At 32.2% G+C, this 27,639-nt stretch overlaps 4 protein-coding genes across 6 annotated transcripts; 2 read left to right on the top strand and 2 right to left on the bottom strand.

The window, feature by feature from the left end:
• Window positions 1-310: 310 nt before the first annotated feature.
• Window positions 311-9,403, bottom strand: LOC108685836 (carboxypeptidase D-like). The gene is made up of 15 exons (XM_018190819.1): window positions 8,760-9,403; window positions 8,450-8,694; window positions 8,191-8,346; window positions 7,864-8,039; window positions 7,639-7,786; window positions 7,444-7,538; window positions 4,961-5,460; window positions 4,021-4,497; window positions 3,653-3,927; window positions 3,173-3,347; window positions 2,726-3,105; window positions 2,503-2,644; window positions 930-2,415; window positions 673-846; window positions 311-578 (listed from the first exon to the last, which is right to left on the bottom strand). The coding sequence occupies exons 1-15, from the start codon at window positions 9,219-9,221 to the stop codon at window positions 454-456; spliced, it is 5,016 nt and encodes a 1,671-aa protein (XP_018046308.1). The 5' UTR covers window positions 9,222-9,403; the 3' UTR covers window positions 311-453.
• A 123-nt stretch (window positions 9,404-9,526) lies between these two features.
• LOC108685834 (nuclear speckle splicing regulatory protein 1) lies at window positions 9,527-11,311 on the top strand. The gene is made up of 2 exons (XM_018190817.1): window positions 9,527-9,755; window positions 10,177-11,311. The coding sequence occupies exons 1-2, from the start codon at window positions 9,742-9,744 to the stop codon at window positions 11,309-11,311; spliced, it is 1,149 nt and encodes a 382-aa protein (XP_018046306.1). The 5' UTR covers window positions 9,527-9,741.
• A 409-nt stretch (window positions 11,312-11,720) lies between these two features.
• LOC108685810 (serine/threonine-protein phosphatase PGAM5, mitochondrial) lies at window positions 11,721-22,244 on the bottom strand. The gene is made up of 5 exons (XM_018190781.1): window positions 21,975-22,244; window positions 13,360-13,538; window positions 12,375-12,589; window positions 12,157-12,287; window positions 11,721-12,063 (listed from the first exon to the last, which is right to left on the bottom strand). Exons 1-5 carry the CDS (start codon window positions 22,139-22,141, stop codon window positions 11,913-11,915), a joined length of 843 nt encoding a protein of 280 aa, XP_018046270.1. The 5' UTR covers window positions 22,142-22,244; the 3' UTR covers window positions 11,721-11,912.
• A 1,046-nt stretch (window positions 22,245-23,290) lies between these two features.
• On the top strand, window positions 23,291-26,868 carry LOC108685832 (protein SHQ1 homolog). Of its 3 annotated transcripts, none has more exons than XM_018190815.1 (9): window positions 23,291-23,784; window positions 24,152-24,339; window positions 24,446-24,612; window positions 24,870-25,274; window positions 25,352-25,475; window positions 25,547-25,710; window positions 25,966-26,117; window positions 26,231-26,235; window positions 26,742-26,868. In XM_018190815.1, exons 1-9 carry the CDS (start codon window positions 23,642-23,644, stop codon window positions 26,843-26,845), a joined length of 1,452 nt encoding a protein of 483 aa, XP_018046304.1. In that variant the 5' UTR covers window positions 23,291-23,641; the 3' UTR covers window positions 26,846-26,868. The 3 variants fall into 3 exon arrangements, with proteins under 3 accessions (XP_018046304.1, XP_018046302.1, XP_018046303.1); XM_018190813.1 differs by having other exon boundaries at window positions 26,191-26,235; XM_018190814.1 differs by lacking the exon at window positions 26,231-26,235.
• The last annotated feature ends 771 nt before the right edge of the window (window positions 26,869-27,639 follow it).

The following is a 27,639-nucleotide window of genomic DNA, read 5'->3' as shown; positions in this document are numbered from 1 at the left end:
TAACGTGATAATATATATCTAAATATAATATATACAGTAGTTTTGAACACTGATATTTTCCTTTTATAATACATTCATTCTTGTGAAAGTTAACAATTCAAAAAGTTTCTTTCTACGCTTTCTTACTTCATTTAAAACCTGATATAATTTTCTTATGTGTTTACGTATTTATAACATTTCTTATACGATTCTAAAAAATTGCATTCTGTTTCTTAAATATTTATATGATACATTTGTAAAATAATATAATTATCATCAGAAAGTAACATGTTTCTCTCTAATATAAAAATATAAGTACATATTCCATACTTGGACCCTGATTCTTACTTTCGTAAATTTCAGCATTTTAAAATTGCTTTCATCTTATTTTCTTTCACCGAAAATTTGTTTAAACTATACAAAATCCGCGTGCATTGTGTAATTTTATATTGTTTAGCATACAAAAACGTTCTGTCACGTTTGTTTTGGTATTGTATCACTCCATTCAGGCCGAATAAACTCCAAATCGCTACCATCCTCGGAACTGTTGTCATCATCGAAATATGGCATGGTAACTTTATTATCATTTGATGGATATCCTTCATAACAAAAGTTAGGATTAGAATGACAAGATTATTTGAAAAATGTTCTCCACATTTCCTATTAAATGTTATGACATATTGATATAATTACCATCTATCGGTCTTCGAAATATCTCAATTTCTTTCTCATCGTCATCGAAGAAACTGCCACCATCCTGCAGTAAACTAAACGCATATCCCTTTCTGTTCTTCTCTTCATCTTCCGAAGCTCGACACCTCGCGCAAATACACATGCAGCACAAAACAACGCCGAAACATATCATACCTGCAATTGGATGATTGTGTCATTACAAATCTTCATTAATCTTGTGAGTTTTATTAAACATCTCTCTCAGTCAACTGACTTACTTGTTATTATAATGAATACTAGTCTAGGTATTCCTATGATACTGTCATCGCGAACGAGCTTGAATATTAATCTTAAGTGTTTCTTCATCTCGAATGTGGGTGTAGAGATAAGTTTGGTTTCCGCGTGATAGCCGGACACCATGGCCGTTATATTGTGACTTCCAGGAGGCAGTAAAATTGAATAGAAGCCTGACTTGCTGTTTTTAATTAAATGCGGTGACATGTCGTAAGACAAGACAACGTCCTCAATCGGTTCATCCTCCTCATTGGTGACATATCCTCTCACACCTTTCTTAATTTCTTGTATGCAAGCTAATAAACTATCTTTGTTCTCCTGCCACACGATGATCGAGTAATCGGTGGTGCAGCAAGTGACATACACATCTATCATTAAGGTGCTTGTGTTGAAATAGGCATAATCTATTAAGGGATGACCCCTTTTTCCACCAATTCCCTTCGCTGCGTGTATCACGCTGTTATCACCGATGTTAGAATCCTGTTCGCATCTTGTACTCGCAGATACCTTGTTCGTCCTCGCATTGGCATACACTGAAGCCAAGTGTTGCAGTAAATCCTCATCATCGCTCTCGTATTTTTGCTCGCGTACCTTTCCATAATCACGACCAAACGGAATTTCGATATGCCGCGATCCACTATTGAGATTTACAGCTAACACGGCGTTTATATCTTTAAACCAGTTTGTGATCCATTTCGCTTCTTCATTCAGCTTTTCATGAATCGGAAACTGCAAGCCTTTCAGCTGCGGCGAGCAGATGGTATTCTCATTGGGATCAGATGAGAATTCTGGAACTATATATATGGAGAAATCATCGATGTAATGCATAATCGTATTGTCTTGCTTATAATTGTCCAAGAGATATGAGGCAAAATGTAAGAGCATCCCGGCAGTCACTGGTTCCGCCCGTAGAATGCCAGCCGAGAAAACAATGGCAGGTCGTCCTATTTGTTTCTGATCATTATTAGAACCGATCTCCAAACACATTATCTCGTTATCCTTCGCGGTTTTGCCGATACTATGCAAGGTGGTCTGTCGCGGATACTTCGCATTCAAATCGGTCAAAGCACGGTTGACGAAACTAAGTTTCTCAAGTGGTTTCTTGTGATGACTATCAAACGATGGCGTTTTCTTTCGTTCTAATTTAACGTCAATAACTGTTATGCTTTGTTGTTGTACAGAAACTTTCAGCATCTGTGTAACGTACCCTTCGCAGGAAATCATTAAGGTATATTCACCAGGCATCAGAATCATTTTGAAGTAAGCCATGTTGTGCGACACGCCGTAAGTTCTTCTTCCAATCTCGACATTGGCTTTTCGAAGCGGAGTATTGTATTTGTCCGTTATCATCACGCGGATTCCGGTCGTGAGACTCTGCACAAGTTCCATAAGCGATTGCAGATTCTCACGCCAAATGACGGAAATCGAGTCTGCGGGCGGATACTTACAACATGATAGACTTATGCTCATCTACACACAGATATTTAGAATGAAGTTTAACAATGAATTTTATTATAAAAATATAAAGAGAAAAATATAAAAAAAAATTATGCTTACTACTGGCGAGCCGTAAACATGTTGTATAAAATTCGTCAAATGTTGTGTACTATTATCCGGATGGTTGCATGTCTCACTGTCTTTTGAATACTCGTAGGCATGTGCGAACTTTCTAAACGTGTTCAGATTATCGTCTGAATAACTGAAGAAGAAAAATTGATTAGGGATTTTATGCTAAATTTCTTTGCGATTTATGCTTATAAATTGTCATACATTGCATTACCTGATTTTTGAGGCACCACCTCCTAGTATCACAACAGCATCATAATTTTCAGTCCGTAACATAGTCTTAAATGCATTCGCAACTCTATCTATTTGTTTAGACATATCAGTATTCTCTTCTAATAACTTGTTTCCTACTTCAGTATTGACTATAGGATTGCAATCTTCACTCTCCTCTAAATTATCGAATCCTGGATCGATACTAGGAATAAAATGCAGCATAGCATCATTCAACATCCTCTGAATAGGCGGATTACCAATTTGATTTCCTTTGAGGACATGTGTCGCCAAACGTAATAGAATTTCTCTGCCTGCCGGCTGGGAAGCAAACAATCCTCCCACCAATGCGATGCGAAATTTATTCTCATCAGGTGATCCCATCTGGAAAAGATGATTTTAAATTAAATACAGAACATTATAATGGATAAATATAGTCGTTCAAACTCACATCATGCGTGACTTTCAGTGAATGAATGGCTATGCTGATCATTGAATCACCGGCTAGAAATTCGGCGATTTCAGACTGATGATTTTCCAACTGGCTGAATCTAGCATTCAAGTCAGAATTTTTTAAATAACCATTTTGCAAGTTTACTCTTAATCCAAAATCATATGCGGATGACCTAAATGATAAATATTCGTACAAATAATTAATTTTCTTAATATTTTTTACATTTCAGAAAGAATACATATATACAATATTAAATGATATAACTACTTGAAGAAATACGCAGTGTCATTAAAATTGGCTTGAATTATCTTCGTGAGAAAGATTCGAACATGAAACATAGTTTGAAATGTAATTTAAGAAGTCTTATTTATGAAACTATTATGTGCTCAACTTTCTACCTTATTGCATATCAATTTCATATTATGCGATTAGATCACAAAATGTATATTGAATTGTACTTTAAATAAATAATCATACCAATGCAGAGGGTCATCACGCATTAACGTAAAGTCCAGAGTCACTTCTCCATCCCCAGGATTTTTGTCATATGATGGTACCTCAATATTCTGAATAAGTGTTTCATATCCCACTGCACTAACAGTTATGTTATATCGCCCTGGTACCAGTAATCGCCAATAATCACCTTTTTCAGCAGTGTAAATATCGTGTTTAATATCTCCAACCGAGATCTTTGCATGAGATATAGGAGTGCCGATGGATGAACTTACTATGCCGTGTACACCTTTGCGCGACTGGGAAAAAGAAATACGAAGATTATTATCATTGAAAATGACCACTATGAACACACATATATTTCTTCTACTATTAGCTTCTCTTAAACAAACCATTTCAATGAAACGCAGAAGAGGCTCTCTGTTCTCCAGCCAGTAATTTGGTAAATCGCTGGCGTTAGGAAATTTTGTGCATCCGAGCTCCAAGGTGATCTCAAAGTCATTGCTATGGAAATAATTGTAATCTTGCATGCCACCGGATAAGGAGTACCAGGCGGCGCCATTCGTTATACCTTCCGGAAAACGCTCCTCGAGGACTGTCTTCGTACCGTACGGATTTTCCACTATAGGCGGACACGGCTGGCCGAGATGCATACGGGGATGTGCATTGGAATATATCAACGCCAGCATTCGGAAGACATCGTTGTCCGGGCTTGGATTCGCGACAGTGGACCCCAGGTCCTCCGGTTCCTCGTCATAAGGGTAATTCGCGACTAACGCTCCCCCGTGAAGATTAGCAGAAAGTACGAACGGAATTTTCGCTATCCAATCCATTATTGCCTTAGTCTCAGGTTGCTGATACCGATTGACCTGGAAAATGTAACCAAGTGAGTGTGACTTATTTTAATTGTATAAATTGTTAATGCAGGATGATGCGTAATTATATATTGATAGTTAAGATGAATTTAGAATCTAAACAAAAAGAAAATATGAATTTTATCATAGCGTACTTTATAGTAAAAAGCGAGTCCCGAACATATATTTAATTTTTTTTTGTAATTCGATAGATATAATGCTTAAACAACTTATTACATTATTTTTCCAAAAAAGGCATTTTGAAGTAACAAAATATCTATATTCATGTAAATTCATCTCTTTATCCAAGATCTTATAAAAAATTAAATGAGAGTTGTATTATGCGAAGCTTTGTCTTCTTTTTCAAATATCATTCAAAAATGAGATGACTAATAGTAAACTGTAAAAATAACGAGATGATAAATAAATCGATAAATGTATTTAATGTAAATGTAAAAAATATGTTGAGATAACGTACATCATTGGTTACGTAATAATCGGGAAAGTTTCTATTAAGATCTACATCCATTGCGTTCGCTCTGCCTTTCGTCCCGTAAATGTCACCTTCTTTGGAGATTTCATATCCATCAGGATTCATACTCGGTAGCACGTGAAGTCTAATGGTCTCTACTATTCGTGTAACTCTCACGTCAGTACCATAGTTTTCGCAGAGATATCTCAGCAGTAGCAGCAGCATTTCCCTACCAACTACCTCGTTCCCGTGCATATTCCCGACATACTTGACCTCCGGTTTATCGGGATTGTGAACACCGGGATCCTTCGTGACCTCCATAACATACAGCTCGCGACCTTGCACAGAAGATCCTATGCTGTATAGCCTCGTAATATTGGGATAATTCGCGCTCAAATCCTTTAGATATTTCTCCATTGCAATGTAATTGTGATGCTTGAACTCCACGGTATGGTAAAAGCCATATTTGTCGATGGATCTTATCGTTTCGTCAACTGTACTTTCTCCTGCATCGTATGAATATACAATCATTATTGTTGTCAAAATCAAACGTAGAGTTTTTAGTGAAACAATCATTGTTTACGATAAAATACGTTGATATATAATCGCACAGATTTAAAATTACAAATAACACAAAACAAGAGATGAGTATGTCATAAAACACAAGGTACAGAGAAAACGAAAAGGATGAGATAAATAATAAGATGTGTTCAAAAATAATATGCGTAATCTCTCGACACTTAAGAGGAAAAGGATAAGTATTGAGTAAGATATTCATTGCTCAAGACGAAAACAATGTTTTTATTTCTAGTTTTGATTAATACATACTTGCAAGGAAAATATTAGAACATACATTGTTATACAGATTATGTGATATATCGGTCACTGACGTGCTCCTTTACACAAAGATCTACATTTATCAGTACAGTTCCTAATATAATAGAATGGGTATTGGCAGTACTATGTATCTCCTATGGTAAAACACAGTACATCTGTTTTTTTTTCTTTCACATTTTGTATATTTGCTTTGTACGAAAGAAGATAAAACGTTTCATGTTGTCATGCATATTTACTTTCTTCCAAATCATTTACAAAATTCTAGTCAAAATCTTTTCAGCTAATCTTGTCGAAAATAAAAAGTCGAATAAGTAGATATTGTCAGGAAAAATTAAAATATTTGAAAAAAACTTCATTTACATTTGTGTATATATATCAATATATTTTTTATATACATATATTTTATATACATATATATATCTATTATATATATGTATGTATATATATATATAATAACTATTAATAGGCAACACATTTTTTCGATATTTGTTTTGCAATTTGTTTCTAATAAAATTAACAATAACAAATAATTGCCTATTAATAGTTTAACGCATTGCTTGTTTTCCATTGAAGAAAAATATACAGCAGTTCATTGTTCTTGTACTTGTAAGTACATGTGTATAAAGAAAATAAACTATATTAAATATAACGGTTTATATCTATATAAAAATTTCAGTCTGATTCAAAATATAAAGTTTATATCCATATAGCCATAATCTCTGCAAAGTTGTTCGATATGTTTAATCAGTTAATTTATCCATTCATGTATTGATATATATTGTAATATACTACTTTCCAATTTGCAAACAGGCCATTATTTATCTTTATTAGAACATATATAATTTCATATTGTTTATATTAAATTTAAATGCGATCACGGAATGTTCGTTCACATGTAACATATATTATAATGAAATAAGTTTGAATAAGATAATATTAAGATAAAAAATATATGATAGAATAAATATGTGCCTTTTGTCACAAACTGGAATATAGTTAAAATATTTTCCTTATTTATTCACGTATAAACTATGACAAAAATATATTCAAAATTCTTATTCCTTTTCTCTGCTATAAGCAATTCATTTCTCCATACCTTGTGTCTATATATGTATAACTCTGTTTATATTTATTTGCTTGTACTTAATAATAATCTAATAAAATAATTAAGAATAAGCGCTGTCAAAATATGTCAGGAAACAAATAAGAGATTCTGCAGTCACAAATTATTAAAGATGCGTACATCCGAATTTTGCAACATTAATTCGCTAAAACAAAATAAAAATCTTACTAAAACAAATCAAGTAATAAAAACTCTAATATTTAAAAAATAATAAATGTTTTTTTTATAAGATACTCAAAATAATTTGTTAATAAAGAAGCTATAATGTCACAATATGAAAAAAATGTATAAAAATAAATGTTAAAACATAAATTAATGTTTGTAATTATGTTAGTAATAGCTTATGCCATTTTTTAGACAAAAACATAGATGTTAGATAAACAACATAGTCATGACAGTTGTTAAGTAATTTAGGTATTCAAAAATTAGTAGTCCTGGTCATTGTAATCATCTAGTATCAGCTTATAGAATTCAGATAATCTGTTATTAAAGATTGGTATTATTTGTGGATAATTTATGTCATTTTTACCTTGTTCATGTACTTCTTTGCTGCTCAATGTAAAGTTAAGAATCGTCGGTGAACTTTCTAATACAGTTACACTTACTGGTTCGCTGGGTTCGTATCTGAATAGAAAACAAAATACAATAGTAACAGATATACTAAAAATAGTCTTCAGCTGGTATGACATATTGAATAACGTTTACGAAGCGTGCGATTACATACCCCCACGCAACACAATAAACTGAATAAATTCCTGGAAGTAGTAAACGCCAATATTCACCGTTGACCGTGGTTGTTACATTATGATTTACTCCTTCTACAACAACGTTTGCTCTTTCAATTGGTCTACCATCCTTACTGAATACAAAACCTGCAAATGAAAGATAAATATAGCGTAAAATTTCTTTCTAAAGTATAACATAAAAACGAGTATGATATTAATATTACCCTTTATTCCAATATGCACTTGCTCCAAATATTTAATCAGAGATTCTTTATTTAACAGCCATTGCTCTGGTATGGTTGAACCTGGTGGATATTTACAGCAACTCAATTCAAACGTTATGTCAAATGCATTGGATCGAGCATAATTATAGTCCTGCATTCCACCAACTACTTCGTACCTATCGACAAATTCAAAACTTTCTGAAGTTTTTATCAATAACAAGCTAATCATTTTGTAAAAATTATTTAAAAAATTGATCTTCATCTGATTAATATTTCCAACCATTTAGCTCAATGTTACTTTAAAAACGGCATAATGTTTATTCTTACCAGTATGCTCCATTTGTAACGCCACCTCGGAATATTTCTGGTGGACAAGCGTCACCTCTACGCATTAATAAATGATTGTCCGCATAAACATGAGCGAGATGTTTGAATAAATTATCGTCTGGACTTTTACTCTCTATACAGCATGATCTTGAGATACTAAAAGGATACATCTTGTCAAATGACAGACAGAACTTTCAATGATGTAAGAATCAATTTAACAGTATATAACAGCTATCACGATGACAATTGTATAATATACCCAGAATCATATGGATAGCTGGCAACTACAGCACCACCATGAAGATTCCCGGAGAGCACAAAAGGCTCACTGGAGATCCAAGTCATCATAGCCACAGTTTCACTCTGACGACCATTGAGAATAGAACTACCCTTACTGCGATGATTACTTTTTCCCTCAAACTGATCGGGGAAGTCTCGATTTAAGTCAATGTGATTGGCATTTTCTCTGCCAGAGAAATCATCATTGGACTCGCATTTACCTTCCTGAAACACAAGAATGTTTTAAATTCATAATCTCGGTGCCATTGCAGCACGAATGAGAATCTTACCACTGATTTTTCAAAACCATCCGGATTCATGGAGGGCATCAAGTAAATATCCGTCTGATTTACTAGCCGGGTGATGCGATCATCTTTGCCATAGCGATCCAGAAGATACTGGCCAAGAATGATGAGCAACTGTCTGCCCACAACTTCGTCACCATGCATGTTAGCGACATATTTGACCATAGGTTCACCGGGGCTGCGCTGCCCGACATTCTCTGAGATCTCCAGGACGAGGAGATCCCGACCTTCCACTGATTTTCCGATGGACAGCACCCGTGCTAAATTCGGGTATCGGTCCGCCAGGGAATCGAACAATTGCCGCAAATCTTCATAATGCGTATAAGACGTGGTGACGTAGTCGCCGTCCCGTGGCTGCTCGGCGACGTTTAACGCATAGCCGTTCGCTAGAGCAATCACAGCGCAGACGAGCACGAGGATAACGACACCGCGACATAGGCCTTCCATTTGCGAGGCCTGTTTTCTTTACCTTCGCGTATGCTTTCGGATGAATTCTCGCTACTACCTCGCGCACACCCGGCTGTACTACCTCGAGGAAGACTGTCAAAGTGTCAAAGGTTCATATCATGGATTTTCCCTTTTATCCTTCCGCATTTATACACAGTGCTGACGTCCGCACGTCAGATGAGTGGGCGAAATCTCGATGAGGAGGGGGATGGAAAGCAACGTCACCATTCGCCAAACGAGCGTCCTTCTCTCTTACTTCTCATTGGTGCATGCGCGATAAATGGAATAAACGGCTATGTATTGCAATAAACGCGATATCGCATTCGTAAAGTTATCATTTCTCAGCTTATCTCTGTTTATCTCGACTAAGATTGAAAGTATATAGCCTTTACGATATTTCGGAGCACGTTATGAATTCGTGAAAAGACTGTGATCGTGTGAAGTGACTCGTACAAATTTGCACGGATTAGGTTAGAAGATTAGGTTAGATTTCATTGTGATGCAACAACGGTAATTAGCAATGGCTAATAAACAGTGAGTAACAAGGCATTTCTTGTATCGCCCAACAAACGAGAATGGATTGAAATGAATGGATTCAGATTTTCAAAAATATTGATTCACGAATGTTAAAATGAATGAAATGCTTTCCAATCCTGAATGCATTTTTATTCATTTATAGGAATTGCATGGAACATATCTCTATGCCTTTCAATCTAAAAATAATATTAGCTTTTTCTGTGAATTGTGAGTATTATTCAATTCAAAATTTTAAATAAAAAATACAGTTTTTCAATCTAATTGTATCCAATTGAATCTAATTAAATCCAATTAAATCCAAAAAAGTATTCGCTATTTAAAATACGCATTCGAATAGAAAAAAATTTCAATCCATTTTAATTCTCGTTTGCTCGCATCAAAATTTGATTACTTTCTCTGATTTTTCTCAATGTTAAAGGTACGGTTTGATCTTGCCGAAGAAGCAACAGCAGAGTACAACGCCAAGACTCGGCAATGTTTTCGGAGACGACAATGCCTCCGACGAGGAGGATGGAACCGACTGGGTCAGGAAGGCCCTCAAGGCAGAAGGCGAGAAGAACCGGATGAAAAAACAAACAAAGCTCGACATACAGAAGGCTCTGGATGAAGATCCAACAATCTATCAGTATGACGAGGTATATGATGATCTGGAGCACAGCAAAGGCCAGTTAGATGGCGCAAATAAGCAGAAGGAGAAAAAATCCAAGTACATACAGAAGCTCCTGAAAACAGCTGAAAGAAGAAAAAAGGAGCAGGAGCATAGGATAGAGAGAATGGTGCAGAAGGAACGCGAAGCCGAGGGTGAGATATACGCGGACAAAGAGAGTTTCGTCACGTCGGCGTACAGAGCGAAGCTGGAGGAATTTAAGAAGATGGAGGAAGAGGAGGCCAAAATGAATAGATTGGAAGCTATCGGTGATGTGACAAAGCAGCAAGACATGTCAGGATTTTATCGTCATTTGTATGAACAGACTGTTGCCTACAAGGGTGAGACTAATGAAGACAGTAAAGCGAAAGAAAGTACTGAGAAGAGGGAAGGGAAAATGTCAACAAGCAGCACAAATGGAGAAAATGCAACGACAAATAAGAGGGCAAATGAAACAGAGGAAAAACAGAAATCAATTACAAAGACTAAAAAATTGAGACAGTACCGGCAAAGAGCCATAGAAACATATGAATCCGATTCTGAAACAGAGATAAATAAAAAGGAGTTGAAGAAAGGTGAGACTGTCGTTCCACCAGTGAACAAAGAGGCCGATAGAGTAGAAGTGCAAGAACCGAAAGAAAAGAAACAAAGATTAGATAAAAAGGATGTGAATACGGTTGAAAATGTCATAAACATTAAGAATAAAGATGAAAATGTAAAAGACGCTGAAATACCTCAAAATAACAATGTTACTTCAGAAAGCGAAGAAATTGAAAATAAAAAAAAGACTGTTGAAAAGAAAGATAGATCTTCTATCTGGGAAAAGAGAACAGTAGGTCCAGTATTTGAAGCAGCATTACAAAGGTATTATGCAAGGAAGGCAAAGAGACTAGCTGAAGCAAATTAGATGTAATTAATTTAGAACTACGTTAATTTTTTATATAACGTCCGTTCACTCTTGCATTACGTAATATAATATGTAAATATTGATACCTTATTTTAATGATGAATTGTACAAAAAAGGTGTGATCTCCGATTGTAAAAATGTGTACAAAATTAAAGATAAAACTTATTTTATGACATTAAAAAACTACAAGTATATTTAAAAATACACATACACCATAATCCAAATACTTAATGATTTTTATAATTTAAATAGACATTACAGCTGAGCTCTAGAAGGAAAATATATACATTCAGATGCACGAGATGATACTTTCTTAAATATCATTTAGTCGTTGTATATCCATTTCTTCGTATACTTATTACTTGAAAATATTATTTTTAGGAAATTCAGTTTCCCTTTCGCACATTTGTACAATTGTATACTTCCATCCAATGTGAAAGCCATGTGAAAAGCAAATTATCTCTGTGATAAAAAGATGATATGAGATCGATTTGTACAATCTTGTGGAATGCAGTCTCGATGTATACATATCGATGTACTCGTGCTTATCAATAATACATTATTTATAAATATGTAATATTATATAAAAAGCCGTACATTTTTAACTAGATGTTACATTTTGTGGTAACATATGTCCTGTATCCCCTAGACAATAAAGAGTAACTCTACCACTGGGAAGAATACAGAGCCAAGTAATACTTCCATGTTTCAAGCATATCCGTAACCATGCTTCTGGTGGAAACTGTAATGCCCTTAAACGAAAATCGAAAAATATATACATACAATAGAGAGAATATTATAAAATTTAATCACTCTTTTTGAATGGTAAAAAGAGAAAATCTTACCGACAAACAAAATATCTGATTACGTTTGCGTGGCATACAAGAACGGTATAAGAATCGCGATCTTGATTAGGTTCCGCGCGATGAAAATATTTTCTAAATGCTGCCTCTATTCTGGGCCCATCTTGAAAGAACTAGAATATAGATCAAATAGAGATATAGAATTATTATGCATTGCACGAGAATTCTATAACACAAATAATTAATTATATTTCACTCACGTGTCTCTCAGATTTCCACTGACCAATAGGCGGCTCTGGAGGTATAGGTGCACCTTCAACTAACAAGCTGTCGGTTTCAACTGGCACATCTATAAGATTTTTTTCTATAATTTGAGAAGTTTCCAGAGCACGTGTCATTGTGGACCTTACTATCAATGAGTAAGGCAAGTTTAATTCCGCTAGCCTCTTTCCTGTTGCTTCAGCCTGCTTCCTGCCTTTATGACAACAAAATAAATAGTTTTATAAAATAGTTTTACAAAAAATGTATACTTCTATGTTTTATAAAATAGTTTTACAAATAACGTATATATTTGTATATATTTGTATGATATAAATGTTAAATGAAGTAAGCATGAAATTAGGAAACGTGAAAAAAAAGAAATTAAACAAAAAGCCCAGTTGCCCACAATAATTTGCGTCATAAACTGTAAGCCCGTTTGAAGAAATAATAGCAAGCATTAAAAGAATATCGATGTCACATTTTCAGAAATATCGTTAGTTTCAATAGAACATAACATGTTAATTATCAACGTACATATGCGATGAGAGAACATGCTGTATCACGAATATTACATACTTTTCGCAAGATAACTTATTAGCTATCTTCCAATGATGTTATGGAAGATGTAAGTAGATAGAAAGCGTATTATCCTAGTAACAACACCTATGGAATATGTTATAGTAGAAGAATTCGTATAACATTCTCTTCGGAAATTGTGTGGTTTGCTGGTTATGATGACAAATTATTGTGAACTTCCAGGAACTTTAACCCGAGACCTAAATGCAAATACAAAATTCCATCAGTACGAAATAAATGCGATCTATTAAGTAAGCAACACTAAATATTAGAAAAGAAACTTGACGTGCTTCAGATTATGTAAAGAGGAAAATCTCAGAGAATATTAATTAAAAAAAAAAATCAATATAAAAACAACGAATGGAACAATCATATACTACTTTAATGCTGAACAGAAAGTCATCCTACCAAGTTCAGTCAACATTCTTTCAATGTCCGTCTTTCCATCCGTGTGATATTGCCCATGGCGAATCAAGAGTATGTGCCGTACAGCCTTTGCTTTCTTCGCCTCGAATTTTTCGTTGTACTTGTTCTCATCGTTCTCATCGTTCACCTTCATCGGCTTTACTAAGCTCTGTGGATCTCGTCTATAAACATCATAACCATTATTAATTTTTCTTTTTATTACTCTCGAAACGAAATGAGTTTGATTAAACAATAATTAACCCTTTACACTCTAGGTATTTCTTTTAATGGTCGCCCAGCAACTCTAAGTCTTTTGTGGAGAAAAATATAAAATATTATTTTACAAGATAAAAGGTCTGTAAATGTTTGTAATATAAATTTTTATTAAAATTTCCAATAACATATTTTGTATTTTAATAAATATAAAATTATTTTAATAAAAATTGAAATTCTTTTCTGTATGATACTTTAAGAAGCATTTTCTTATATGCACGTTATCCGAGACAAGTGTTTTGTTTTTTTTTTACAGTTTTATATAAAATATATTAATTTATAGCACATCTTCATACTCCAAAAGAAAGTTTTTTTCTCCACCATTTGAAAGATTTTTTCATAAAATACTAAACTCGATGGGTACTTGATTCGATCTATATCGCTCATGACTGATGTATCGCTTTTTACCAACATATACAAAATTTTTTGATCACGAATTTGGCATCTTGACCAATTCTTCTTGCAATTATCATTACAGTGGACATGTCCACTGTACTCAGTAAAGTTATGATTCTTTTGTCCTTCCAGGCTAAGAGCATTTTTCCTTTTTCGTACGCAACAGTAGATTTGCCTTTAAATTCTGATTTCTTTATAGCAGAATACCTGATAGTTTTTATTACCAGTCAAGTGGGATTTTATTTCCATTAGTTCTTCAGCTAAAGACAGACTGGTGTACCTAATATCTATCAGTATACATATGATATCCATTTGCAACAGAAATTTTATTCAAATTTTTATAATTGCAGCGAAATTCTCCCTACTGAAAAAAATCATGTCATAAAGTTACATAACCAAATCATATAATTAAAACAAATAAATCATAAAAATCATAAATAACGAATTGTTCCAAATCAGTACGTAATTTTATAAAATTACATAAAAAATTATTTTTAATATCATGTAATTTTTCTAATTACGTGATTTTTAAAAAATCACATACTGATTTGAAACAATCAGTTATGTGATTTACTTGTTTTAATTACATGATTTCGTTATGTAACTTTGTGATGTGATTTTGTTCGATAAGGCTGCTAACTGGTAAATCTAATCTAATTAGATTTTCAGAAGTAATACTCTCATAATATCCCGGGAGAATAGTATAAGCATATCCTGTTTCTGAATTCATCAATACATAGATTCTTATGCTCCACTTCGTTGACTTATTAAGATTATAAATTATGAAACAAATTTTCTCTTTAAATTTTATTATTGATTCATCTATACGAATATTTTTCCCTGGTATAAAATGTTCAGTAAATTTTGAATTTATATATTCTAAAAAACTGCTTACATACTGTATACGAGTTTTGAGGCCTTTTATTAGAATCAATTGCTTTTAATTGTGACATCCAAAATATTTGGTTCAAATGAAATATTATAAATATTTTCGAAAAAAAAGAGATTATACTATTAAGTTTAGTTGACCAATATTTGCCAATAGTATTACATATTTAGTATGACATATTTAGTATGACACTAATAAAAGACAAAATTTATCTTTATGCACATCGTATCATGCAGTTTCAACTTTCGTCGATTTTTTTTGTTTCAACAGTTTTTACATAATTGTTATTCTGATTCTATAATAAGCCGGTAGTCAGAAGTCTTAGCGTTAATCTTTAAACAGTTGGCAAAGTCACTTTTGTGGTTTTTGAATGTGGTTTAAAATACTATCATTTTTTGTGGTATTTTCAATACTAATATTGTATTAAACATAATTGTATACATGCCTAAAATATATAAAAACATATAAGTATTGAAAAGTGTACAAAAAAATTAAAATATATAAAAAATAAAAAAAATATAAAATAAAAAAGTAAACAAAAAAATAAATTTGAAAAACCAAACAAAAAAGAAAAGTCAAAAAGGAGCTACAAATTTTCTACGTCCATGTCGTTAACTCTGGGTCATGCTACAGGAAAGTTTTCTGCATAAGTCGAGATCTATACTTATATTCATTTATGTTGTCATCAATATTGTGCTTAGGACTTGAAATTTTATAAATCTATGTTCAGAATCAGCGATACCAAAAACTCCCAAAATGCATCATTTTTGAGAAAATAAACATTTTGTATAGTTAATCATATATTTCTTGCCGAGAAAGCCACTTTTGTGATTCTCCACAATCTCACAATTTTGCGCTATATAGACACATTTTTGAGAAAAAGGAATCACTATTTTAATGAAAAGATGCAGTCCAAAGATTAATCAGTGAAAATTAAAAATAAGTGTTTAAAAAGACTATGAATCAAAAAACAATGTAAATGTATAAATAAAGGAAACAAACATAATTATGATGATCTAAAACAAATAACAAATAACAAATGTTCTAAGTACCTCGAGGAAGATTCCGTCCGAGGAGTTGACCGAACTATACGTTGGTATAAGTATGTATTGTTGATACAAATTATACTTGTTTATTTATTTATTTATTTATCTATTAATTTATTCATTTACCCAGGAAAAATAATTTTATAATTGTTTATATGTGGACATCATGTTTTATATATAATTATATAAAATATGTCCATTATATATGTACAATTATATAAAATTATATATAAAATATTTTTTTCCAGGATATGGATTGTAACTTCATATTTATTACTGTTTATATAATATAGCGTTTATATAATATATAGTTTATTTATCTGCTAGATTATCTATCTTGACTATTGTGTCATATTATAATATAAACAAGTCTGTCCTCACCGTGTCCTCTCCCTGTAAATTTAAATAAAATCTTTGGTTAAATTTAAATTTAAATTTGTTGAAAATCCATTTAGAGAATCTAAATCTAGAGTATCACAGTTAAATCAGTGAAGATGGTAACACGATGTATTGTTAAAAGTTGCCCAAATAAACCGGTAATGATTCAAGATCATCGAAGTAAACAGACAAATAGAACAAGGAAAGATCGTTGAAGAGTCATTACGTTCTGAAAATGCCAATCTTGATCCATCCAGTGCATCAAAGACAGTAGTAAAGGCATTAAATCAGTGAATTTCTTCAATTTTAAAATGAAAAAATTCGAAAGTCTGGTTACAGAAAATCGAAGAAGTTATCTTACCTTCAAATATAAAAATGGTAAGTAGCCTTATAAAGATTATAAATATTGTATATGTAATACTTTACAATTAAAATATATTATTTGTTATAACTGAATTAATGTCTAAAGTATTTTAAATTAAAAGAATAAGAAAGTGTAAGTGTGTTCTTACTAATTGGCTAATTGCCAATCTTATTAATCTTACTAATTTGCATCGTTTTTTGACACGCACAATGCAATGATGTGTCCTGTGGGCAACAGGTCTCACTGTTTTAATTTTGATGTCAACTGTATATTAATGTCATTTAAATCATTTTCAGCAAAAATATGTTCTGACCACTTTATCGACGAATCATTCTTCATACAAAGGAATCCGAAAAGTGTACTCATATAAAACGGTTCCTTTTGTCAACTGCATTTCCTACTATGTTATCTTCAACGAAAAATAAATAAGTATATTAATAAATGATAGTAAATACTTGTTTCATTGCTTGTATTTGTTGTCACATTTTTAAAACAAGAATTAATGATTCTTTTATTTTTCAGAATGGATACTGCTAGCATGGACTTCAAAATTATTCATAGAGAATTTCTGCTTCCTATCAATGTTCATAAAAGTACAAATGAAAGCTCATCAACAGCAATGATGATTTAAGATCAATCGAAGTAGAACAGACAGTACAAGGTGGAAAGATCGTTGAAGAGTCATTATATAGTTCTGAAAATGCTAGTCCTGATCCATCCAATACATCAAAGACAGTTGTAAATATCGAAATAAAAGTCATGTTCGAAGGTAAAAATCATAACATGATATCAATGCTTGAGAGAAAATAATATTAAATTAATATGAACGACAGATAGTAATGTGCTTTCATGTTTTTGTAGAGAATGAGAGAATAAAACAATTTGTGAAACGCCAAAAAGCATTAATAAATAATTATATAGTATTTAATATACACGAAGCGACAATAGGAGCGAATTTTTTAACCAAAGAAATGATGATAAAAGAATATAGTTACTGTAATCTTATATTTAATTTAATTATTTTAACAAATCGCTTTTTTACAAAGTTCTTTTATTAGTCTTAGATTTGGAAAACTGTTATACAAGAATCAGAGGATATTTTATCGAAGTAGTATTTGCGTACTGTTATTAATATATTGGCTCCAACTAGCTTCAAATCTCTAAATTTATGAAGGAATAAAATGAATTTTTAATTCAATTTTTAATGCAATCTCACCTCGAGATCCAGACAACTTTCATGCTTGGGAACAAAGTGAATCTTGAATCAAGAGCAGTGAGTGAGAAAATAATAATCAAATCTTCAAAATAATTTAATTTTAAATAGTTTCATATAATTTAATAAACATGCAAATACTATTAATACTATTAATACTATTATAATGTAAATACTATTTAAACTAGTTTATCTAATAATTTTAAAGGCAGAGGTCTTGGAAAGAGGGCTTAATGAATTACACATCAAAATTGATATTAAATAAAATTGATATTAAATAAAATTGATATTAAATAAAATACTATATATAAATTAAAATACTATCATAAGTATCAATAATAAGTTAGAATAAAGATTGCGGCACACGATACTTGTTTTCCTGCTGGATTGCTTGAGTTTTAATAAATGACTAGAATTGCACTATACAAGAACGCAAGTCATGTATTAGTCATATTTTATTTTTTAATTATAATGACTTTTGCTCCAAGCACTTATTTTTGCAATAATTAATTTCTAATATGGTTTTATATTTTTTCAGCAAGATGGCATCTCGCAAGTCATATTATCCTTGGGAATTCAAAAGTCGGAAAAACTTTTGAGTCAGTATATCAATGGAAAGTTTAATAATTAAAACGAAGCGACAATAGGAGCGAATTTTTTTATCAAGGAAGTGGCAAAGGAATAATCACTGTGAATAGTCACTGTGTAGGTAACCCTTATGTTTAATTTATTGTAATTATTAACAAATCGCCAATATTATATTTTATATTTTTTATAGAGTTCTTTTGTCTTTGACAATTTTTCTTTGAGATTTGCGGACTGTCGGATAAGATCAATCGTTAGGAATGGCATTTTACAAAAATGCAGACTTGCGTATTGTTCGATGTACTGACTCCAACTACTAAATATTAAAATGTGTTGTGTATCGTTTAAATAATTATATAATTTTATTCACAAATCTTGTAATTTCTAAAGTATACAGTATGAGTGATTGATATATTTATTTTCCCTCTGGATTACATTATTCAATTATAATTTCAATTGTAAGCTCATTTTTCATTTATTAAAGAGTTTCTTTTATATAAGCACACAAAAATCATTCATTATTTTAAAATCTATCCAGATAAATTTGCATAGCCGTATAAACGTATAAAGAAAATGCCAATCGCATTTTATGGTTTTCATAATAGAAATGCGGTTTGAATAATTCTCTTTATGAGTGGTTATGCAAATTAATCTGAATAGATTCTTAATATTTTTTCTTATATTATTATTATTATTATTATTATTGTTATTGTTATTATTATCCTTTCACTGGCAAAAATTTTTCTTAGAATTTGTGTACTAACTGAACACATTTCAGAAATATAATATCTATACATTTTTTCAGAATTTTTCATATATGTTAATTCTAAAATATTGTAAGATTTGTACAGAAAACTCGAAAAAATTTTCTAAAAAATTATAAAATTCAGTTATAAAATAGAAATTCTAAAAATTCTAAAATTTATAAATTCTGAAAAATTACGTGAAAAGTTATGAGAAAAATTTTATAAACTTGATGAAAATTTTTCCCACATCTTTCGTATAATTTTTCAAAATTTTTAGAATTTCTGTATTTTATAATTTTTTAGAAAATTTGTCAGATTCTTTGATAAGAATCTTACAATATTTTAAAATTCCCATATACGAAAAATTCTGAATTTTTAGAACTTCTGTATCATTTTATATCTGTTTAGAAAATGTCTCAAATTTTTTTATACAAAAATCTTACAATATTTCAAATTTATGCAAAAAATTCTAAAAAAAAAAAAAATATAGATATTTTGAATATATATATTTCTAAAATGTGTTTCCTATTATAATTCCTATTCACTTAAACGAGTGTGTAAAGTGAGTAGGAATTATGGTAGGAACACACAAAAAAACGTTAGTAGGAATGGGTAGTACATGATAAAAAGAGTCAGAATCTAAATGATGTGCATGCAACGAAGACAATAATTTCAGTGATCAAACTTTGATTTGAACGGTTAACGAACAACCGAGAGGATAAAGAATTAGAGAAAGACGCTTATAAACTGAGCACTCACATGTAATCTTTCTATGAGTCTTAAAAAATGCTAGCTTATTCGCTAAACAATTGAATGTGATTGGTTGGATTTATAAGTAACAATCAATCATATTCATTTCCTCGGCAAGTAGGTTAGTTACTTTATCGACTTGAACGTGTCTATTGGCTATGTTTAGCAGACTCAACAGTTGAATGAGCGTTATTGGTGTATTCTTTTAGATTATCCAATCAGATTTTAGATCTATAAGAATACATTAATAGAAGAATACTGTAGTACTGAATACTGTGTAGTATTATATACATAAAATACATCAATAATAGACTAATATGTATTGCGTATTATTCTTGTGTAAATTTATATACTACGTATGTATTAATTGTTTACAGAGTTTAATATGTCATTCAATATTATTAAGATCGATTTCGAAGATGCGAATAAGTATAATAAATTGTTAAGTTGCTAGTCAATTTAACTCGTGATATTACTGCGGTAGTTTAGTAAAGTTAGCGTTTTCAAGAACGAAAAATCATTTCGGCGCATGATTCTGGGAACTATATACGTAGAATATAAATTCACACAAGAATCATATAAGCATTTAAGATCCAGCTAGATCATTTCAGATTTTGATTTCTATAGTTTGTGTTATCATATATACGGTCCTATAATATATTATATTGCGTATTGCGTATGTTACGCTTGAAGTTGTTCTGTTTTTTTATAAATATAAAATAAAACAAACGCTTGTGACTCTATGTCAAATTTACTATCAACGCTGAAAATCTACGTTATATGAACTATAGATTTTTAGTAGCAGTCAATTTTGGGACACAACCTATGTCTGAACGGCGTCATACGGAGTTACGATTTATATTAAATGTCGCAATAGTGCCGCCTGCGGAGTGCAAAGGGTTAACTAATTAAGTAATATCTAATTGATAATTAATAATTTAAGTAATATCTAATAATTATTTCGTTAACAATTATTAATCTTTAGTACAAATAATTGGATCATTTGTGTTCTGCATATTACTTTTCTTTGAAGAATTAGGAGCATCAAATAATTACTCTGACAAAAATTTTTCTCAGAATTTTTCCTATTTAAAATTTATGAAAATTTTTTCATAAATACTTCAGAACTTTTCAATCAAATTCAAATTTTTTAAGCTTTTTTCAAAAATTATAGAGAGAGAGAGAGAGAGAGAGAGAGAGAGAGAGAGAGAGAGAAAGAGAGAGAATAAAAGATACAGCATTAAAAGATTCTCTAATTGTGTTTCAATGAAATATTTTTTGAAATGAATTTAAGGACAAGATGAAAGCATACTTATTTTTTTAGATAAATTCTATCGTTCATCTAAAAAAATCTGTAAAATATTCAGAATTTTTTTCTCAGTATTTTTGAAAAGTGTCCAATTCATACAAAAAATCTAAGAAATTTTTTTAAAAAGTTACATTTATATAAAAATTTTAAAATCATATAAAAATTCTGAAAAAAATCTGAAAAGTGTTCCAATTTGTACAAAAAAATCTAAGAAACTTTTTTAAAAAATTATAAAAATTATACTCTGAAAAATTATTTTAAAAAGTCTGAGAAAAATTTTCGCCAGGAGTATTGTAACATCTACATATAGTTTTTTGAATACACAATTTTACAAAAACTTTTTAAAGATGTTAAAGTAAATGTAAAAATCACTTAATAATTTTTGTATATTTGTTTAATAAAAATTAATCTGCGATACGAATAACCCATCATGTATAGTAAAAAATCAGAAAATCATTATATTTATTAACAAAGGATTAAAATTAAATACAATTTCATTATGTATGGAATTAATGTTTTACTTAGTTAATAATAGCAAAAAAAAAACATTAGTTTAGCGAATTTTCATTTCCAATAATTTTTTATCGATTGAGTTAACAAAGTTAATTTTTCTTCAAAATCTTTCACATAGAGACAGAGGGAATCAAAGATAGCAAGAATATAAATCACCTGTCCCAGTTGTGATCCCATTTCACTGAAGGCGTATAATTCGTCGTCCACGAGTTGTGAACGCGCAACGGTTCCGTTTTGCTGTATGCATTGTAATAATAAAGTATCGTGCCGCTCACTGCGCCGAGTCCAAGAGCCCATTTATGCAACTGTGAGACAGTCGGCATTTCGTGTACACACGAAAGGTGAACCGAGAACTTTGAAAAAAAACGCCGGATTGGAGAAAATATGTCACCCTCGCCAACTCACAAGTTCCAACCAACTCTCGCTCGAGCGGCGACCTAACCTAACCTAACTTCAATCTTCCGCTACAACCAGTTCGCCACTTCCGGAGCACTAGAATGGATATGAAGAGCGTGGCGCCAATGCATGTGTCTAATAAAGAATGCTATTTCATTTATGTGTTTAATACTCAAGAATTATATCTTGTTCGCCGAGAGGAATGAACTGATGAAATTAGACTTATTTGACACGATTTTACACGAAACGAAAGAATCTGGCAAAAAAAAGTCGTTCTGCCCTGTGAGATATTTTCCTAATTTCATCAAAATCGGCGAGACACAATTTTGTTGAGTATTACTATGTGTTTTTGTCGTACGACAAAAAAACGCACAAATAAAATATCACTCTAATGCTGATTGGCTCCGCCATTAAGTGTCCTTAGCTAGAAAGAAATCAACGGCCGGTATTCATAATCGGTTTTTATTTTAAGTAATGTCTTAAGTCATTAATGCGGTCCTCTGATTGGTTCTTGACAGTATTCTTAAGACTGTACTTAAGACTGTCTTATATATATATATATATATATATATATATATAAGATCTGACTATGAATACCGGCCGGACTTGAGTTTAATGTTAAAGAAAGAAAAGGATAAAATGAGGAATTGCGTCATAGATATAGGACGCAAAATGGCAACTTCCGGCTTATTGACGTCATTCTCTTTACACCCACTCGGGGCACAGGACGAGGCGTGAAACATCCCGGGCGTCCCTTGTATTTATTGGGCGAGTTCAAGTTGGCAAAGCGGCTTATTGAGCGAGTGAATGTGATTGGTTGGATCTATAAGTAATGTGGAGTCTACAATAGAAGTCGTTGCGGTCGATAGGGTCTTAAATCGTAGAGAATTGACCAATCATAGTCGAGTATTCTTCTCATATTCGACTGTGATTGGTTAATTTTCTACGACTTAAGACTTACGACTGCTATGACTTCTATTGTACATCCCGCATTAAACAACCAATTATATTCGTTTACTCAGCAAGCAGGCTGAACTGGGTGAGCAGGGTAGTCACTTTGTCAACTTGAACGCGTCCATTATCCATTGCTTCCTGTTGCTCTCTATCGGTTTGACGTCGATTTGATCTGTCTAGTCGGTTCGGCTGGTTCCGTGTCCGTTGTGTTGCTAGTATTGGTTTCGATTTCAGACAACTTCAAGTACGTGTGTTCGAAAGAATCGGAATTGAGCAAATAGAAACGTTGGTGGAATGAATCGTGCCACAAAATTGATTCTTTTATAAAGCCTTGCGTTCTTCCTGTTGCACATCATTGCGCATCGATTTGCAATCATCACTTGTCTAGCTATATTTGCTCGCACGTTGTGCAAGATAGATATATCCAAGTTTAAGTAGTTTCGCAACATTCTGAGAGAACAAACTGCAGCGAAATGTTGACTCCACGCTTTGGAATCACGCAGACAGACGAGGTAGTGACGATAATTATCCATGCGCCATATGCAAATATAAAGGATGCAGAAATGTACGCTGACGGAATAGACTTCCTATTTTACTCCACCCCGTATTTTCTCAAGTGAGTATTTGCGAATCTGTTAGATGGATTCGTCTTCCTGACGAATATATAAATATATTTATCCTTAATACACGATAATTTTCCAATCCTATATGATAGGTCATTCGTGTTCTAAGTCTTGAATTAATTTACATTATTTAACAGATATATAAAAATTATTAAGTGTTTCTTACATATACTTTCTAAAATTTTTAGAAAATATTTGTAAGATTGTATTAAAAAAAATTATATATAAATATTATGTAATATTTGTGTATAAATGTTTTTAATTGATTATTATTTCATGCTTCTACTTTTTCGAAAAAAAGAATGTACCAGAGTGGTCCAATGGATGTATACTAAGAGTTAAATTAAATGGTTTTTACAGATTACAGCTTCCAGGTAAGATAAAAGATAACGATTCATTCGCTGGGACTTACGACTGCGACAAGGGTGATTTTACCTTAAGTTTCTCCAAGGTAAATAAGGGGGAACATTTTGAGAATTTGGAAATGATAACAAGCCTTCTGGCACCAAAAAAGAAAAGCACTATCATACCTAACATTGAAGTCATCGGTAAGTTATAAGGAATATAATTTAAGTGTTATATACATATACAATTATATATTGCATAGCATTATTATATATATTGCACAGCATATAATGTCTCTTCCAATTTTAGGTAATCCATCTGTGACTTTAGCAGATATGAGTGAAAACAGTGTAGATAATTCTGGAAATAATTGTTTTTCATCTCAGGATAATTTTGTAGGAAGTGGGACAAATCTTATAAATTCTCCAAAATATGGTTTTGCTAATAAAATATCAGGAGCTTTAGCTGCTTTTGAGGTACGTTTTTATAATCCATTTTAACATTTTTAAATTTTACTGTAGTGTAATTACAATTAATTTTACAAACAGTCTTCCATACTTAGTTTTGATAGTTGAATTAATCAGTAATATTGGTTATCCAGAAAGTTCGTGCCGATGTTGAAGGAAAATTGAAACGCAGAAAATTTAAATTTTAGTATACATTTATTAAATTATATAGGTTAGTCGGTACGAATTTTCCGGACAACCCAATATTATGTGTTTGTTCCTTCTAGGATGTATGGATTAAAGAAATAATAGATCTTCCTACTCCTGATGTAACTCCTGAAGTAGAAAGAAAAAGTTTGCGGGAACAATGTGAATTAAATGATTTCTCCGAGGAACATTATATGGCAGATCTCATGGAATCAGATGTCATTAAGCCATGCTTAATATATCAAGCAGAATGGGACACATTACAAAAAGATCAAATAGCATTTAACAAAGCTGAAATCGACCTGTTAAAGGAACTTCCAAATAAAGAATATTTATTAAATGTTGAAGATGTTGAAAAATTATGTTTTAATCTTGTCGATATCTTGTATGCCAATTGTTATAATCATCGAACAACATTTGGAGAAAATAATTCAGAGAGTGGCTGGACTATTAATAAACTAAGTTCTACGTTATGTTGGTTCCAAGTACGTTTATGAATTAGCTAGCGAAGCGTTTTCTACCAGGAGAGTGCAAACGAATTATTTCTATCAAATATTTTCAGAATTTTACTTCTCTAGATGAAGTTATAACAGCGTGTATTCGAAGAGCGCTTTGTTATCCACTTCACAGAAATTGGGAACTTTCTATTAAATTATTAGAAGATGTTAAAAAGGTTCTGTCATTAGGTCAGTATAAATTGGGATGTCAAAATATTTATATATTTGCCATTTATTATTTCAAATGATTTCATGCATAGGAAGGAAATATGTCATTAAACGCTTCTGCGAAATACACAGTCTTTTCAATAATTCATTTGAACCAAGATACATACTGAATCAACTCTATATAAAGGATTTTCTAATTTGGTTACAAACGTTATCTGATTCCGTAATAGAATCGCTTTATTCTGCATTAAGTAATGTAAGTACTCTTCAAAATTCTTTAAACATTCACATATTTAACGCTTCTCTTATCTATCTAAATATAGATTTCTAGAATGAATTGCCTCATTGACCTAATATTCCTTATTTACAATCTTCATTTTTCAAAATTAATTTTTTATAAATACGACACATATAAGATGAAATTAAATTAAAATTTGAGATTTACCGATTATATATCGATCGACTTATACGGCCGCAATGCTTACTTATATCAATTTACTATTTTATACAGGTTCATCCAAACAAAGAAAATATGGGACTAGAATTAGTGGAACTGGAAATGGCAGCTTATTCTGTCCAAGAAGATTTTGTTATAGAAAACGCCATTCACAAAATGACCAACAATATTGAAGCATTGTCTATGAACGGTGACAAACAGAAAATGTGAGTAGAAAACTGTTTTATTATTTTCTTCTATAGTAATATTCTACATATTCTGTGTAATTTTATTTTGAAGGCCAAAGAATGTATACCATGTTAACCAAAAATTTTTTAAGTGTTTGTAAGTATTTTCATATTCTAGCTTGATTGTTAACAGTCGCTGTTTAACACACCTGTATTTAATGAGCATTTATATATTATTGTTTTTATATATTTTAACTTATTTGGTTTAATGTAACATCATAACGCCTAATTTCTTTTATCATATATTGTATAAAAAAGAATTACTTCGTGTACATATATAATATTCTGTATAACTACTGTTTGGATTTTTGAAAACAAACTTTCATTATATCAAAATTTAATTTAAATTAAAAATATTGCAACTAAAAATTTACCAAAGCTCTCGTATTAAGTAATTGGCCAAAAATTTTTAGATCCAAATAGTATTTGATCCTGAATACTCGAGTTCTCAGATATCCGAATAATAAGAATCCTAGCAATGAGAGTTTTAGTAATCTAATAATGTGCATGATTGAAGAATTTTTTATAATACTTGCTGATTATTCCAAACTCCTTTGGAGTCTAAAGCATTTTCTACTTCTTAATCATTGTATACAAATGCAGATTATCGAGCAGTTCAAGTTCAACGGATAGCAGCGACACGGACTCTGATAGCAACACGTCAAGTAGTAGTAGCAGCAGCAGCAGTTTCGATTCTGATGATATAGATGATGGGCCTAAATAATTAAGAAGAAACGGGTGGACTTGCAGAAGGGTGATTTTATTGTCGATTCTATTATTGATTGGTATACTACTGTACTTTGATGTGCCGATTACAAATATGATCATGAAAATTACTGACAAAGTTATTTTGACGCTCATTTGCCGCGCAATCTGGCTAAGCGCTCCCGTGTTTTGGGGCGCACGTTTTCCACGCATAATGACTCCCTCCCCATCTTCCCTTCTGCTTAGGGGCGCACGACTTCCACGCGAACCGACTTCCACCCCACCTCTTCCCTTGCTTAGGAGCGCACAACTTTCACGCAAAGTGACTCCCACCCAACCTTCTTCTCTGCTTAGGAGCGCACGACTTCCACGCGAAGCGACTCCCACTTCATCTACCCCCCTGCTTAGGGGCAAACGACTTTCAAGCGAAGCTACTCCTACCCCACCTTCCTCTTTGCTTAAAGGCGCACGACTTTCACGCGAAGCGACTCCCACCCCGTCTACCCCTCTGCTTAGGAGCGCACGACTTCCACGCGAAGCGACTCCCACCCCATCTATCCCTCTGCTTAAGAGCACACGACTTCCATGCGAAGCTACTTCTACCCTATCTTCGTCCCTGCTTAGGGGCGCACGACTTCCACGCGAAACTGCTCCCACCTCACCTTCCTCCCTGCTTAAGAATATACGACTTCCATGCGAAGCTACTCCTACTCCACCTCCCCCTCTGCTTAGAGGCGCACGACTTCCATGCAAAGCTACTCCTACCTCACCTCCCCCCCTACTTAGAGGCGCAAGA

This window comes from Atta colombica, unplaced genomic scaffold, assembly GCF_001594045.1.
Source record: "Atta colombica isolate Treedump-2 unplaced genomic scaffold, Acol1.0 scaffold160, whole genome shotgun sequence".
NCBI classification, from domain to species: domain Eukaryota; kingdom Metazoa; phylum Arthropoda; class Insecta; order Hymenoptera; family Formicidae; genus Atta; species Atta colombica.
Note: the sequence above shows the minus strand (reverse complement) of the source record. Positions and strands in the feature narration are given on the sequence as shown.